This window comes from Clytia hemisphaerica, unplaced genomic scaffold (assembly GCF_902728285.1).
Source record: "Clytia hemisphaerica strain Z4C2 unplaced genomic scaffold, Clytia hemisphaerica genome assembly, whole genome shotgun sequence".
Classification (NCBI taxonomy): domain Eukaryota; kingdom Metazoa; phylum Cnidaria; class Hydrozoa; order Leptothecata; family Clytiidae; genus Clytia; species Clytia hemisphaerica.
The window spans coordinates 130,739-147,065 of record NW_027104250.1 but is presented as its reverse complement, the minus strand read 5'-3'; the positions used below and the strand labels follow the sequence as shown (position 1 = coordinate 147,065).

The following is a 16,327-nucleotide window of genomic DNA, read 5'->3' as shown; positions in this document are numbered from 1 at the left end:
ACAGAGTAATCTGTACTGGATGCTAATTTTACTCTTTTTGTCTCCGTCGTACGTTATTTTTCAAAGACTTCTTTCAGTGTTAAAAGTTCTTCCGTCTCAGACGGATTTCCGTCTCAGAGAAGTATATAGAGAGACTTTTCCGTCTCAAAATCCTGCATAATTCACCAAAAGTTCAAGAATATGTGCTAATTTGCTGTGTAAAATCCATTTTCCGTCTCAGACGAAAATCTTGCTTTGACCACTGTTCTTTGGATCTTAAAACAATGAACCAAAACCACATGTAGACAAATGCGGTTAGTGACAATCTTGTTTTGACATCTAATTACATAGCATTTTATAATAAGTGAGTATAGATTGTCTCTTGTTTGTTGAGAGGAAGTGTACGTCTTGTTTTTTAGCAATAAATTGAATTTTTGCTCCCGAAGGGAGCCTATGTTGCTTCACGAGGCCGTGCTGGGGATCGAGCTGGCGAAAAATTGTTCAAGAAAACGGGACGATGTAACCTAGTGACCGCATCTAAAAGATTGCCGTGTGGTGAGCTTCTAAGCTAGCTCGACCGCGCGAACAGATATTTTGCGTTTTTGGCGCTCCAAAGTCATAGCTTAGAATACAACAACACCGCGTGAACAGAAATATTTAGCGTCTTTAGCGCTCCAAAGTCATAGCTTGGAATACAACAAAAAGCAACGAAGCAACTTGGGACCAGTTGGTTTCAGAAAGTAGAAGGTATAATCCCATAGACTGTCCTGCAACTTTGATAGTAAGTATAATACTATTTTATCAAAAGTAATGTTTCAGATAGGATGTATGATTGAAAATTATTTTAAAGAATTTCTTTTTGCTTCTTGCTTGTTGTATAATCAGGCATCATCAGTTACTTGTTACTTTTGGGTAATTATTATCAGAAATTGGAAAAAACTTTGCATACCACCATTAAGGAACCTTCTGTTTATCTCCAGGCGATGTCAATTGAATTCAATTGATCCAAATTTTTGTAATTGAACCATCAAATTTTATCAAACAGAATCAAACTATGTAATGCAACCTTGGTATACTTGAATATGTTTCCATAAAAATTATAAAATTAGAAAAACCAAAAAATTTATTTCACAGTTTTCATTGAGTCTCACTTGTTTTCCTTTGTTCTTTTGTTTCATTCAGTCCCTTGTGACACATCAGTTTCTCAATTCTCATGTGGAATGTCTTTTGTTTTAAAGTTCATTTTTGTCAACAATGTGTCACTCTAGGATAATTACTTTTAATTATTTATTCATTTAATTGCTTTTTTCACTTAGTTAATTTAATGACATAATATGGATAGGGACTTATTTTTTATATAAATACAGGCACACATTTCAGTTCACTTCAGATCTGACTTGACAGTCATAGAGTCAAGATGTCAAGGAAATCAGATTTTCACAAATTTTAATAATAATTCATTTTGATTTTCACTTGTGCACTGGGTACTCACAGTATTTATTCACTGGCTACCTGGTAGGTTTTTGTTTTTGCATTTTTGTTTCTTTGCTTTTTTCAGTGTGGCCATTTTGTTTTTCTTTCATGTGTCAGCCATTTTGTTTTTCTGTGCCTTAGGTTTAAGACTTTGTATATTTTCAGTACATTGAAACTTATTCACTCATATAGACTTATACTTTTTCAATTCATATTTACACACTATACTTTCAAACATCTAGACTTATACTTTAGACATTTTGGACTTAGAAAATCTTTCAAATATTTTGGACTTTTTTATTTTGAAACTTATTTGACCAATTGTAATTTACCTTTTTAGTTTGAACAATATCAACGTTCCGAACACTGTCAGTCTCAAATCCCTTTGCACTACATTCAAACAGTGGTGACACTTCAACTCAATTCAATTGTCAATGTCAAGACGAGGCATCACAAGGATCGACTACAGCCAACTCAATTCAACTGGCCGAATCATTCCCCTCAGAAGCATTGACGAAGAACTCACCTCTCATTTTCATAATTTATCTATTCGCGAATCAATTCACCCTGATTCCGACGTAACTCACACCGACTCCGACGCAACTCATACTGACTCTGACGCAACTCATACCGACTCCGACGCAACTCACACCGACTTCGTCGCAACTCACACCGACTCCGTCGCAACTCACACCGACTTCGACGCAACTCATACTGACTCCGACACAACTCAAACTGTTCAACTAGACTCCATAATGGCAGAGCCAAGTGATGAAGCCATCGATCTAATGATTTTGGCACAAGATGCTATTGACATGATGGAAGAAATCCCAATCAATGATCTCAGTCCTGAAGATTCAAATGTTATCATCACAAAGCTCGAACAAATCAGAAGCTCAATTCGCAAAAAGGAGGTCATAATCAAACGTCGAAAAGAGGAACTCGAGGAAGATGTGAGGATTTCTGTTAATCAAGCAATTATGTCAATTAAAGAATTCATAACAGGCATTTACGACCGAAAATCAAAAGCCAACCTGAGTCAGACCAAAATCAAAGATAACGAAGCAGCCCAAATAGAACGTAAGATCAACTTTCGTCTTGATTGCATCAATAGAGACATTGAAAAGCTAGAGATAACTTTTGATTGTGCAATGGACAAAGCAGAATCCTCTGAACTTTTACTCTTACGGAAAAATCTTTCTTCGAACGTTCATCAACGATTTGATAAAATCACAGAAAGTTATACTGAATGCCTTGACTCACCTATCAAAAGTGCCGAAACACTTATCATGATCCGCAAAACTGGGCAAAGATATGTCGACCTAGATGAGAAGAAACAGGCTTACGTCCTCAATCTTACCAAGGAAATTAGTAAGCGAGAACTTGACAAACATTCTGAGTTTAACAAATCTAAACTCAATATCAAATTAGAGAAGTTCTCTGGTTATGACTCCAATACTGATTTTTATACGTTTCGAACCAACTTCGAAAAAATGCACTTGTCTTCAACTCCGAAGGAACTTTTACCAGATCTTCTACGAAACAATTATCTGACAGATGCAGCACTAACAATGGTGAAGACCATCAACAACATAGACGAAATTTGGGAACGACTCAAAAAATCCTTCGGTGACTCAAAAGTGATGTTATCCAGAAGACTTCATCAACTCAAAAGTATCGACTTCAACAAACGAGATCCTGAGAAGCTCATATCCGGCATAAGCACTCTAATCAATATCATGCAGGATGTGTCGTCCCTTGCAGAAAAACACAACATTGAAGAATATCTGTACTATGGTAGCAGCATTTCAGATATTCATGAAGTCATCGGTGAAAGACGATCAACTCAATTTTTGGTAGATTTTGGTGAAGAGGATCTCAGCCCAAAGGAAACTTGGCAAAAGATGATTGAATTCTTAATCAAGGAGAGACGAGTCAATGAACAAAAACGTCTCTTAAATTTCAAGAAAGAGACAATCAAGAAGAAGGATGACAAGAATGCTGGTGCCAGACGTAATGGTTCATGTCACTGGAATCAAGACGGTGATGACGTACACTGCAGCATTTGCAATTCACCAGAGGGAAGAGCAGACCACATTGCAACCAAAAGCCGAAATGGAAAGAAAATCATGCAGTACTACACATGTAAATCATTCGTATTCAAATCACCTGAAGATCGATACACCATCTTGAAGAAGAAGGGATTTTGCGCTCAATGCTTATTTCCTGGAGCAGATGCATCTTCGGGAAAACATGTCGATGGAAAGTGCCAACACGACTTTGTCTGTGCTCATCCATCCCATCAAAACGACACCATCAAGAAGCATGTGCTAGTTTGTGAGGAGCACAAGACTCAACCATCAAATCAACAACTTCTCGATACCTTTGTCAAGCGTTTCATCAAAAGTCCAGCTTTACCTCAATTCTCAAGGGAGATCAAACTCTACAAAGCCAGCAACGAGATATGCGATGATCGTGGTGTGTATCTCCTTCAACAAATATCCATCAATGGCAACAACTTGTTAATTTTCTACGACAATGGTTGCAGCGATTTCGTTGTCAGCAAGAAAGCAATAGAGCTACTCGGCAGCAAAGCAAAGAAGATATCATCCGAACCGGTCATACTTGGTGGCGTTGGTGAGTGTCAAACCAAATCGTTGAATGGAATCTTCAGTGTCACTATCCCACTTCACGATGATCAAGAAGTCACGTTCTCCGGTGTTTGTCTCGATCGTATCACATCTACATTCCCAACATATCCATTAGACGTCGTTGAACAAGACATCATTGACTATCACATCTCATCAGGAGGAACCAGTCCAATTCCAAAGCTTCCAAACAACATTGGTGGTGAAGTGCATATGATGATTGGAGTCAAATACCTTCGTCATCACCCAAAAATGGTCATCCAACTCCCATCAGGTCTTGCATTGTACGAATCGAAATTCAACAATTCAACTGGGGGAAGAGGAGTGGTCGGTGGACCACATCACAGCTTCACCAAAATTCATCAGCAATTCAACACATTGACATCCTCCACATTCTTTTCAAATCAATTCAACATGATTAGAAGCCAATCAGCTGTCCCTCTGCTAGGATTCAGCCAATGCAATTCAACAGATCTCGTGCAACAAAATTTCCACGATGAATCACCTACCCACATTTCAACAACAATGAAGATTTTTGAAGAAGTAGAAGCAACAGGTAGTGAGATATCATATCGCTGCCCAGATTGTCGCAACTGCAAAGCATGCAAGCAACCATCAAATGATGTCATCAGCTGCAAAGAGGAAATCGAGCAGAGCATCATCAATTCATCCATCACCGTTGATTTGGAGAGCAAGACTGCAACAGCACTCCTTCCTTTCATAGCAGATCCAGAAGCACGCTTGGTCAACAACAAGGACAAGGCAATGAAAACATATCAGCAACAAGTTCGAAAACTCAATCATCCCAACAATCAAAAGGACAAGCAAGATGTTCTCGAGTCAGAAGCAAAGCTGCAGCAACTTGGATATGTTGAATATGTATGCAACCTCCCAAAAGAAGACCAGGACCAACTGCAAACTTGTAAGATGCATTATTATATTCCATGGAGAGCCGTTTGGAAATCTAACTCCTTTAGTACGCCTTGTAGAATTGTGTTCGATGCGTCCCAACCTACAGCTTCAGGTTTCAGCCTAAATGACGTATTGGCAAAAGGCAGAAATAACCTGAATCATCTTCAAGAAATATTAATCAGATGGTCTGTCCAACCAACAGCTATCCATACAGACATAAAGAAGATGTACAATACGATAAAGCTACACAAGAGTCATTGGTGTTATCAGAGATATCTTTGGCAAAACAGCTTGGATCCATCAAAATCACCAGAACAGAAGGTTATCAAGACTCTGATATACGGAGTCAAATCGTCCAGCAACCAAGCCGAATTCGCTTTGCGCAAAATTGCTCAGTTATCAAAGGAGGAATACCCCAAAGTCAACAACATTGTGCAAAAGGATATTTATGTTGATGATTGTGTAACTGGCGAGAAAGACCTTGAAACAGCTCATCGTCGTGCAGATGAGCTCGAACTTGTATTGAATCGTGGTGGATTCCAATTGAAAGGCATAGCATTTTCAAGAGAAGACCCACCAAGCACCCTCAGTGATGATGGAGAAACAATCCATGTTGGTGGTATGAGATGGCTTGTCAAATCAGATGAGCTAGCTCTCAATGTTGGGGAACTCAATTTCAACAAGAAGATTCGTGGGAGGAAACCTGAACAATCAATAAAAGGTATACCTTCAAATTTAACAAGAAGACAATGTGCATCCAAAGTTGCTGAATTGTTTGATTTGACTGGTAAAGTTTCACCCTTAATAGCTTCAATGAAAATTGATCTTCAGGATCTAGTACAGCGACAACTCAATTGGGACGATATCATCCCCGATAACCTCCGGTCCATCTGGGAATCAAATTTCGACATGATGAAGGAAATAGGAGATCTACGATTTAATCGAGCCATAGTCCCAGAAGATGCAATCGACTTAAAGATGGACACTCTGGACTTTGGAGATGCCAGTCACTCAATGGTTTGCGTTTCAATCTATGGAAGATTTCTACGGCGAAATGGAGAGTACTCGTGTCAACTGATCTTTTCAAGAACAAGAACTGTGCCAAAAGGAACATCTCAACCACGAGGAGAATTGTATGCTGCTGTGATAAACACCCATACAGGAGAGATCGTCAAACGCTCATTAACCACGTGGCACCAATCTTCAATTAAGTTGACAGACAGTCAGATTGTTTTACATTGGATAAGTAACGAGAACAAACCACTCAAGCAGTATGTTCGAACCAGAGTCATCGAAATCAAGCGATTCACTTCAAATCAAGATTGGTTCTACGTCAACACTAACAACATGATTGCAGATATTGGCACTCGAAAGGGAGCAACCTTGAAAGATGTTTCCAGGACCTCAACTTGGATAAATGGCTTTGATTGGATGCATTTAGATCATTCACAATTTCCTATCAAGAGTGCAGAAAATTTGAAGCTAAGTGATTCAGAGATCTCTGAGGTGAATAAAGAAGTTCAAATCTTCCACATTAACAACAAAGAATTCAAGAAGAGATCAACACACTCAAATTATCTCATCGACCCAAACCACAGAAGCTTTTCGACAGTCATCCGAATTCTTGCTTACGTTATCAAATTCTGCAACATCACAAGAAAGAAGTCTTCATCCAAATCAACTCAGCTAACAAACGATGAAATCCATTTGGCTGAGCTCTATTTCTTCAAAAAGGCGACAGAAGAAATTCTTCATCTCGTCGAACCACGAAAATATGAACCAATTTCAACACTTAAAGATGGGATACTAACATACAATGGACGCATCCTATCAGATACAAAGACAACAATCGTCGGACGATTCACATCTGCCATGTTGGACCTATCCAGCTCATCCTTTTGTGTACCTATAATCGATGGAAACTCACCCATAGCCTTCAGCATTGTGTATGACATCCACTGGAACAGCTCTGCATGTCATTCTGGCATTGAAACTACTATCAGAGAAATTCTAAAGAAAGTGTACATCATTAATGGCCGCTCGCTTGTCAAGCTAATCAGAAGAACATGCACAAAATGTCGTATCATCCTCAAGAAGCAGATTGAAGCCATCATGGGACCAATTCCACCTTCAAGTCTAACAGTTGCTCCGGCATTTTATAACTCACAGATCGACCTCAGTGGACCATATCAATCATTTTCACCTTCACACAAGCGAACAACAGTAAAGATATGGCTAGTTGTGTATTGTTGTTGTTCCACCTCTGCAGTGATGATCAATGTCATGGACGACTATTCTTCTTCAGCATTCATCCAAGCGTTTACTCGATTTTCAACGAGATATGGTTTTCCAAAGAAAGTATTCTGCGACGAAGGATCACAGCTCGTCAAAGCTACAAAAGGCATGAAGTTGAACTACACTGATGTCAAATCAAGGATGTTCAAGGAAAGAAGCGTGGAATTTCAAACATGTCCAGTTGGCGGACATAATGTCAATGGAAAGGTAGAGAGAAAGATCAAACACATCAATCTATCATTGGAAAAGACCTTCAACAATCAAAGACTTTCAATCCTACAATGGGAAACACTGACAGCCACCATTGCCAACACCTGCAACAATCTTCCGCTAGCTGTTGGCAACGTCACAGCTGTTGAAAACATGGATCTATTAACGCCAAACAGATTGCTTCTTGGACGAAATAATGAACGCAGTCCTGTTGGAGATTTCATTGTTACAGACGATCCATCAAAGATTCTGAAAACGAATACAAAAATTTATGACTCATGGTTCGAAACTTGGCTCTTGAGTCATGTACCAAAGTTAATGCACCAAAGCAAATGGTTTCGCCAAGATCGTAACCTTCAAATTGGCGATATTGTTTTATTCACAAAAGTCAATTCAGTGATCAGCAAAACCTACACGTACGGGATGATCAAATCAATCGAAACCGGGGACGATGGAAATGTCAGACGTGTCGTGGTAGAATATAAGAATCCAAACGAAAATGTCAAACGTGAAACCTCGAGATCGGTTCGAAGTCTTATTCTTGTACATGGTATTGATGATCCAGATTTGTTTACTGAACTGTTCTAATAGACTGAACTGGAAAATAAATTGTTTTGCTTTGGCCGGGAGTGTAATGCAACCTTGGTATTGTTGAATATGTTTCCATAAAAATTATAAAATTAGAAAAACCAAAAAATTTATTTCACAGTTTTCATTGAGTCTCACTTGTTTTCCTTTGTTCTTTTGTTTCATTCAGTCCCTTGTGACACATCAGTTTCTCAATTCTCATGTGGAGTGTCTTTTGTTTTAAAGTTCATTTTTGTCAACAATGTGTCACTCTAGGATAATTACTTTTAATTATTTATTCATTTAATTGCTTTTTTCACTTAGTTAATTTAATGACATAATATGGATAGGGACTTATTTTTTATATAAATACAGGCACACATTTCAGTTCACTTCAGATCTGACTTGACAGTCATAGAGTCAAGATGTCAAGGAAATCAGATTTTCACAAATTTTAATAATAATTCATTTTGATTTTCACTTGTGCACTGGGTACTCACAGTATTCATTCACTGGCTACCTGGTAGGTTTTTGTTTTTGCATTTTTGTTTCTTTGCTTTTTTCAGTGTGGCCATTTTGTTTTTCTTTCATGTGTCAGCCATTTTGTTTTTCTGTGCCTTAGGTTTAAGACTTTGTATATTTTCAGTACATTGAAACTTATTCACTCATATAGACTTATACTTTTTCAATTCATATTTACACACTATACTTTCAAACATCTAGACTTATACTTTAGACATTTTGGACTTAGAAAATCTTTCAAATATTTTGGACTTTTTTATTTTGAAACTTATTTGACCAATTGTAATTTACCTTTTTAGTTTGAACAATATCAACGTTCCGAACACTGTCAGTCTCAAATCCCTTTGCACTACAAACTAGGTGTTTGGTTACTGAACCTGATCGAAGACGACCCTGTCGAACGAAAGAAATATTTCTATCCTCAGACAAACAAATTGCGCTGCCAGATAAGTGAACCACGCGGCTGGATAAGTGAACATGTTGTCACGAGTTAACGCACGGTCGACTAAGTTTGCATGAAAGCGGGCAGAATAGGGATGTTGAAATAGACCTTTTCTCAAAGAGAACGTCCTGTTGAATAATTATGTAGTCCAGCCATTAAAGCAATGATAGAGCCATGCATAATTACTGTATCATGCATATTGTAATAATTATGCATGGTTTTATCATTGTTTTTCCGCTGGACTACATAATTATTCAACAGGGTGGCCTCTTTGAAAAAAGGTCTATTGACGCCCATGTGTGATCGCCCAATTGTTTAAGTACGTCTCGCAGACCACGCGTTCAGTCCGGGGTAAGTCTCAAAAAGTAATGTTAAAATCCTCGGACACGCACCAAGAAAATCCCTGGAGTCCGGGGAATCAGCAGGGTCGTTCGAACATAATTCAACTTTACCAGAATCTTTTAGTTTCGTGACTGTTCGATTTGATTGCGGTAATCTAACACCTATCGTTTGATAATGTTAGATTAGATTGGTACCCGTGAAAAAGGGTAATTTGCATCATTTGAGGGAAACTTTACATTGCCTCCAAACTGCAGACCTTTCTTGGTCTGCACTTTGTCTAAGCTAAAATGTAAATTAAATGTTTTTGACTTTTGAATTTTTACAATTTTATTACCAGAAAGCTCTACTATTTGGAGGCGATACCAGTTTCCCTCCAGTGATTACCCTTTTTCACGGTAATCAAACAGTCTGATTGACATCACCTGGATATTTATTACAAATTATCTATTGACAGTTTCTTCTTCTCTATTCCTATTTCAGCTTTATGGTTTTGCCTTCCAGCCTTCGTTCAGTCACCATGACAAATACCATATTAACCATTAATTAAAGTAGTTTTACACGTTGGATGTACCATCAACTGCTTTAAAGCCAGATTGACATTATATGTTTTTACAAGGTCTGAATCGCTGCTTCAAATACGCTGAGTTTGCACAAAGATAGCAGCTGTTCAACCAATCATCAAACTTCATTTTAACATAACATTTTAATGACAAGAGAGTTTTGACTTCAAAATGTTGAACAAGAATTGGAATGAATTGTCTGCGTTTTTAATGGTTCTGTGCAATGTTTGTGCAATGGGACACCAAAACAGCAACCATTTTAACCGAACCTCCACAGAATCATCTTTTTTGTACTGCCCAAGAAACATGGATCTGTGAATCATCTTTTTTGTACTGTCCAAGAAACATGGATCTGTTTGTATGTTGTTGAAAAGGATGTGACGATGGAGAGAAAAAGCTGACCAGAAAGCAGTATGTCCCATGTTATCTCAAGTAATCCCATTTTAGAGCAGTTGACAGTACACAAACTTGACATTAACACTCCTTTTGTTGGAGAAATTCCTGAAGGATATTTCATGTTATGTTCCTGTTGTTTGGTTTATTTAGAATCATTTTGGTTTTGGAATGCTTCTGTATCCACTGTATTCTTTACAAAACAATATTACATTACGATATAGACAACAACTTAGCTGAAAATTATATCATTGTCAAAATATAGTTTTGGAAATTATAAATTCATGTTTTGATATGTTTGTTATTTTTATTTTTGTTATTGTTGTTTCAAAGAAAATGCTTTTGAGTAGAAAGTCATTCTAAATATTTCCTGAAGATTATTCTAAGACCCTGCCTATAAAACATGAAAAGCTTTGTAATTCAAGCTTTATAAGGTATCTATTAAAGGGGACATGTTTAGTGCAAGCTATGGCTGAGAAAAATTGACTACTTTGCAATATCACTGTATTTCTGACAAAAATAAACACGGCATTTCGCCTTTTCTGAATTTCAATCAATCACTGTCAAATGCCTGTCATCGGGAGCATCATAGCGAAAGCTACTTGCTAGTATATGTAAAGTCTAAAAGAGGGAGCTAGAAGCTTGAACAAAATGAATTGTTGCTCTTTCAATGCGGTATGTCATTCATCTTTTTCATCGATCCTTTTTTAGCTTCTATGATTGAGCTGGATATAAAGGCAGTAAACTTTTTGTTATTTTATGTTCCTGATAGATTTCCCTCCTAACTTCAGGTGACAGTGTATGCGTACTAGACCAATTCCATTGATTTGTCGACCTTGGGTTCACAACCATTTCGGTATATCGGAAGGTAAACAGCAGAGCATCAAACAGACTTTAACATTTAAACCCTTCGTGCCCTTGTCAATCCGAACGGAAAGAATGAGCTCGGATTTTTCAGAATCTTTTCTGTCCCTTTGGGTAAGTGGTGTGGACCATAGATTTATAAAGCTCGAAGGGCTAGGTGTCGTGTTTTGGCTGAAAAGTGTGCCGAGGTTAGGTAGGAAATCCTACCTAGGTCACGTGACATTACATTAGAATTTCAGCGCTTGACCAATAAGAAGTTTCGCGGGTTTTCGAAAACAATAGCAGCAATATTTTTTGCAATATTCACCTTTTGCTTGGAAGAGCTTAAAGTACGATAACTAACCCTTCGGGCTTACAGAAATCTGTGGTGTGGACTACATGTCGTTAATACTGAGAAAGCTGACTTGCGCCTCCATGTTGCTTTGGATTTTGTAAGGAAACGATTATGATGTATCATCAAGTAAAATTTGAAAAGCTGCTTAATGATACCCATTGCATAGGTGGTTTTAGACCGCATCGAACTTATCAGAGGAAGAGATTTGTAATTGTAATTTCATTGTATTTTAACGAGCGTTGCACTCCTTCGCATATTTCCGACGTACTTGCTCTATTGTCTTAAATCCGCCAGTGCATTGATGATATTCAACAATGTTGTTGAATTAACTTTCACGTTTGTAAAAGTTTGAGTTTTCCAATAGTCAATATGAAGTTTGACCTTTACCTTGAGAATTTCGAGTGGAGTTCTTTTGAATTGATTTCAGATATCATTTTTGATTATGGTATTAAAATTCCTTTTTCGAAATTTTTGTAGGAAAAACTACAACAAAAAATGCCACCTATAGAAAAACAACTAATACACGCCAACAAACTAGAAGTTGTCCATGGTTCACTGGTTGAGACGTTCGGAGAACCTTTCTCCATTTTCACCAAGTACGTGAAGGTGTTTGACTTGTATTTCGTTGCCACGGAAACAAGTGATGATTTGAAAGTGTTGCATGGAGCATCCGTTCTTTATCAATATCTTGACAACAATGATGATGGAAAAGTATGTCTTTTACGTGTTTTTCTTTTTTTAACAAGCATTGCACTCATAAGAATATCTTGGCTCAGATATGGCAAAAATTTAAGCATGTGCTAAGCATTACCTTCAGCCTACAAAAAATGTATTTTCCTAATTTCGGCTGCTTTTGTCTGGGATTTTACGAATCTTTGGAACTTCCCTACAATTTTGCTTGGGATATAACCATCCTTATAAGCATTTTTCATTTTTCAGCCTTGTTAAGCTCTCAACCTCTAAGCATCTCCGAGCCTGCTTTCAAATTTTTGTATACATGCAACGTCAAAAATCTTTGGAACCTTTTAGATATTCTTAACTTGTTTTTCGGCCTAAAACTGTTTTTAAATTGTTCTTATTTTCAGCATTTTGTGGATAATTTTGTCTATCAAGAGTCTGCAAAGATTTGAAATATTTCTTAACATTGTCGGATGTACAGTTTTAATTTTTTTCTCATTGTAGTTGATGCTCTCTATAATTCGATATTCTGTTATTCGATATGCTCCATTTGATAATATTGAAAGTCATCGTCAACAAGAAACTCTCATAAACAACGCTCTACTTTTCGATAAACTCCCTTATTCGATGAAAATCTAATTCCTCTTGAAAATCGAATTACACAGCGCCAACTGTATCAGAATTTTTGAGAATTGAATTTTTGAAGGTTTGAAGTATTTTCTCTCCCTTCTCTTACTAACAGCCAGACAATGAAACAATTTATCAAAAACTCATCGAAGTGAAAGCATTGATGGTCATGTTTGCTGATGAAAAAGAAATGGATAAAAACGAGCACATATTAGAACAAATAGACGACCTCGGGTTTACATTACAAGATTTAGAAGCTGACGAAACGAGACCTGGCTCCACACACCCGGAATATTTTGACGCCTCTTTAGAAGAATGTTTTCATATGGTAACTGTGGGCTACAATGAGGCTTATCCGGAAATCTTCGGTACAAAACGCGGTTCTAAAATTGCAGATGCTATGGACAAAGCACGTGGTGGTTATTTCCCGAAAATTCCGAAACAATATCCGAGTAGTGCATGGTTTAGCTATTACGATGAGACATGTGAATATTGTGACTGTATGATAGTCGAGTATATGTATTGGTTGAAAACGTCCATATTGGGCGCTCAGGCGTTCAGGGCGGAGCAGATTGACGATGAGTGGCGTTGTCCTACTTGTGATAGTGTTCAAGAAATTGACCCTGATGGTTACGCCTTAATGACGGACCCGCAATACAAGTTTGCAACGGTTTGCCCAGTGAAATTGGACCGTATACCGACTTTTGTTCCTCCTCCAAAGAAAGATTGTATTTTACTGTAACTTGAAACACGGGACTTTTATTTTATAATATTACATGTATTTTAAGCATAACTCTTATAAGCATATGAAGGCTCAGATTTGCAGATCACCAGCCTGAAATGTTTTTCAAGCCATTAATTTTTTTTTGTTCAAAAAGGTTTTGAAGTGGTCAAGTAAAAAAAAGACTGAAAAAGCGTTAAAAATCTGTATACATGATTTTCCTAGTACGTATTAGCAGATTCATGTAACAAAGTCACGAACAAACGTCGAGTCAAGCTCTGATTGGCCTACTAGAGCCTACTTCTGGCTCAACTTCGCTATTTTTGATATTTTTATGACGCTTAGTTCAGTGAAGTAGACTAGGAGCAATTGACGAGATCGCCTTTTTGATTAAAAACACAAAAGAAAAACGAACAGATTTGAAATCCCTTTTTCAAATAGAAACCTTGCTTAATCATAAAATTTGGTGGACCGCCAAGGCCAAAGCATATTACCCTATACTACCGGGCAACTTAATCGCGCCATCCAGTCTATAAAAAAGTTTTGATTGGCTATGATTGGCTGAGACATGCAAAGATTACCTCATACTTTGGTACTCCACTTTTTTTCGTCACTTTTTACATGAATCTGCTAATAGGAAATGTGTGTATTGAATGTTTCCAACATTTCTGAGATTTTACAAAAACTTGGCTCGGCGGCTCTACCTTAAGAGAAGAAATTTTGGCTGAAAGAATTTTTTTGCAAAAATTTGCTAAATTCCCCAAAATTTCTTCTCGCCGAATTTAGATTTATAGGTCATTCGCCACAGCCGAAAAGAAAAATTGTTACTTTTATGCCATTTCTCGTTTTTCATATTCATTCAAAGAATAAGTGTGTATACGTCTAAAGTGATTTTTCGATTTACCGCAATTTTTTTTATAGTAAACATGAACATTTAATTACAGTATAAAAATTCTAGAATAAAATTAATAAATCTACGTTGTATGAAAATTTGTTTTAAAAATCTACAAAAATTGAACACTTCCGTGAAAAGAAAAGTAGGTAATTAACTCGATAGACTCTTTCGAGGTAAACGTAGAATATTTCTAAATTATGGTATAGTCAATATCAAATTTCTTGGGTCAATTGAACAGAAGTTTCTTTCGGATTAGAGAAGATTTGAATTACAGAGACTCTACAAATCGAGAACACCAATCGTTTTTGGTTCAATTTACAGTATAATGAACCTTTTCATAAATTATTTTGAGCGCAAAGACTGCCTCGTTTCGACTTAAATAGAGTAAACGTCTTATGAATTCGTCTGGGCCCGGTTGTTCAAAAGTGGATTAGCAGCCGATTAGCTTAATTTTCGATTTAATCTTGATTAGCACCGATTAACGCAGAACCGTCGGTTGTTCGAAAAATATTAAGCTTTTAAATCTGGATTAAATCCCGATTGTTCAAAAGTCGATTAGATTGGTTGCAAATGACGTATTGAGTGATCACTTACAACCAATCAGCTGTTAGGTCCGTGATGTAATGTCAGAAAACATTGCAATATCATGAATAGGTTCCCCAAAATCTCCGATTTATTTTTTTAAATTTTAATCAGTACGGCAATAATGCGTTATTTAAATCACTACTGTCTTGTTTCTTATTTTTCGTAGCTGGATCAAAAGCTGTTTCCGATTCGGGTTCATCATCAATGTAATTCGGGAAATCGGGCGATTGATCGTAATACGCCGACGTGAATTCGGGTGTAGGTACGAACATTTGACTTGAAGAAAGGGATTGACGGGTAGCTTCACGGAAAGAACGTCGTGACCATCCGTAAACGATCGTGTTAAAGAATCCTTGTAGCGGCGTCAACACAGCCTATTAACAGAAAAAAAGGAAACAGAACCCTTTTTGTACCGTCGTGTATGATGACACTTAGCCTCGCACTAAATTTCCTCTACCATTCTCCAGTGGGAAAAAGCTAAAACTCACAGCTAGTTGAAAATGAGATTCGGAATTTTTCCATCCCAGAGAAATGAGTGTTATCCTACAAATGATAATAGCTTTGAAATGATAAAGCAACTTTTGTTACCCTCAAAAATACTATTTTCAAAAAGGGTACAAAGTATCGAGTATTTTATAGACTTTTACCGTAAATCAGCGCAATAATTTAAACCAACCAATCAATTGGTCGGACTGAATCCACGTGAACGTTTTAAGATCATATTTTTGACTTAAAGGGTTTTCAGAGCCTTTACTGTCAATTGATTTTTTTTTTAAGTTTGTTCCAAAAAATTGGCAATGAATACTTTTTCAAACATTTTTCTTGAGGAAAAGATATAGCTAAAAGTAATATCTCGTTAGAAAGATAGTTTTGAGCAAGAAAGGATAAAGGTGGGATGCTATTCGTGCTATAGCTTTCGATTTTGCTTCTTCGTTTTTCTTCTTGATTTTCAAATTTTCAGGAAAAACTAAAAAGTCTTATATCAAACTACTTAAAATGTTATTTCCAACATGCTATTACTTTTTTCAACAAGAGTTACACGTTTTTTTATAAGGAACCTTAACTTTGATCTGAGCCTGGAGTTCCTTATTTTTACAGAGAATTTCAGCCTCAGAGTTTCTTATTTACATAGCTGCCAAGTTTGGATAACCATCTCTTACTGTTCCTTAAAACTTGTTTTCTTATTCTCAGCCTGAGCAGTTCCTAAACAATTCCTTATTTTTTGGACCATTTTCAGCCTCGAGTTCCTCATAACAAGGAACTTGCTCATAAACGTGTTC

The 16,327-nt window shown here is 37.0% G+C and overlaps 3 protein-coding genes across 3 annotated transcripts in view; 2 read left to right on the top strand and 1 right to left on the bottom strand.

The window, feature by feature from the left end:
• Positions 1-415: 415 nt before the first annotated feature.
• On the top strand, positions 416-14,647 carry LOC136816543 (uncharacterized). The gene is made up of 4 exons (XM_067072884.1): positions 416-760; positions 11,135-11,321; positions 12,019-12,252; positions 12,962-14,647. The coding sequence occupies exons 2-4, from the start codon at positions 11,145-11,147 to the stop codon at positions 13,586-13,588; spliced, it is 1,038 nt and encodes a 345-aa protein (XP_066928985.1). The 5' UTR covers positions 416-760; positions 11,135-11,144; the 3' UTR covers positions 13,589-14,647.
• Positions 1,056-8,476, top strand: LOC136816540 (uncharacterized). The gene is made up of 2 exons (XM_067072882.1): positions 1,056-1,494; positions 1,793-8,476. Exon 2 carries the CDS (start codon positions 1,887-1,889, stop codon positions 8,103-8,105), a length of 6,219 nt encoding a protein of 2,072 aa, XP_066928983.1. The 5' UTR covers positions 1,056-1,494; positions 1,793-1,886; the 3' UTR covers positions 8,106-8,476.
• LOC136816541 (transmembrane protein 116-like) overlaps positions 14,456-16,327 on the bottom strand; it is a 16,632-nt gene continuing 14,760 nt past the window's right edge. Inside the window, exon 12 of the mRNA XM_067072883.1 lies at positions 14,456-15,421. Within this exon, the coding sequence (XP_066928984.1) occupies positions 15,155-15,421 (267 nt within the window). The 3' untranslated portion in view covers positions 14,456-15,154. The remainder of the gene's footprint in view (positions 15,422-16,327) is intronic.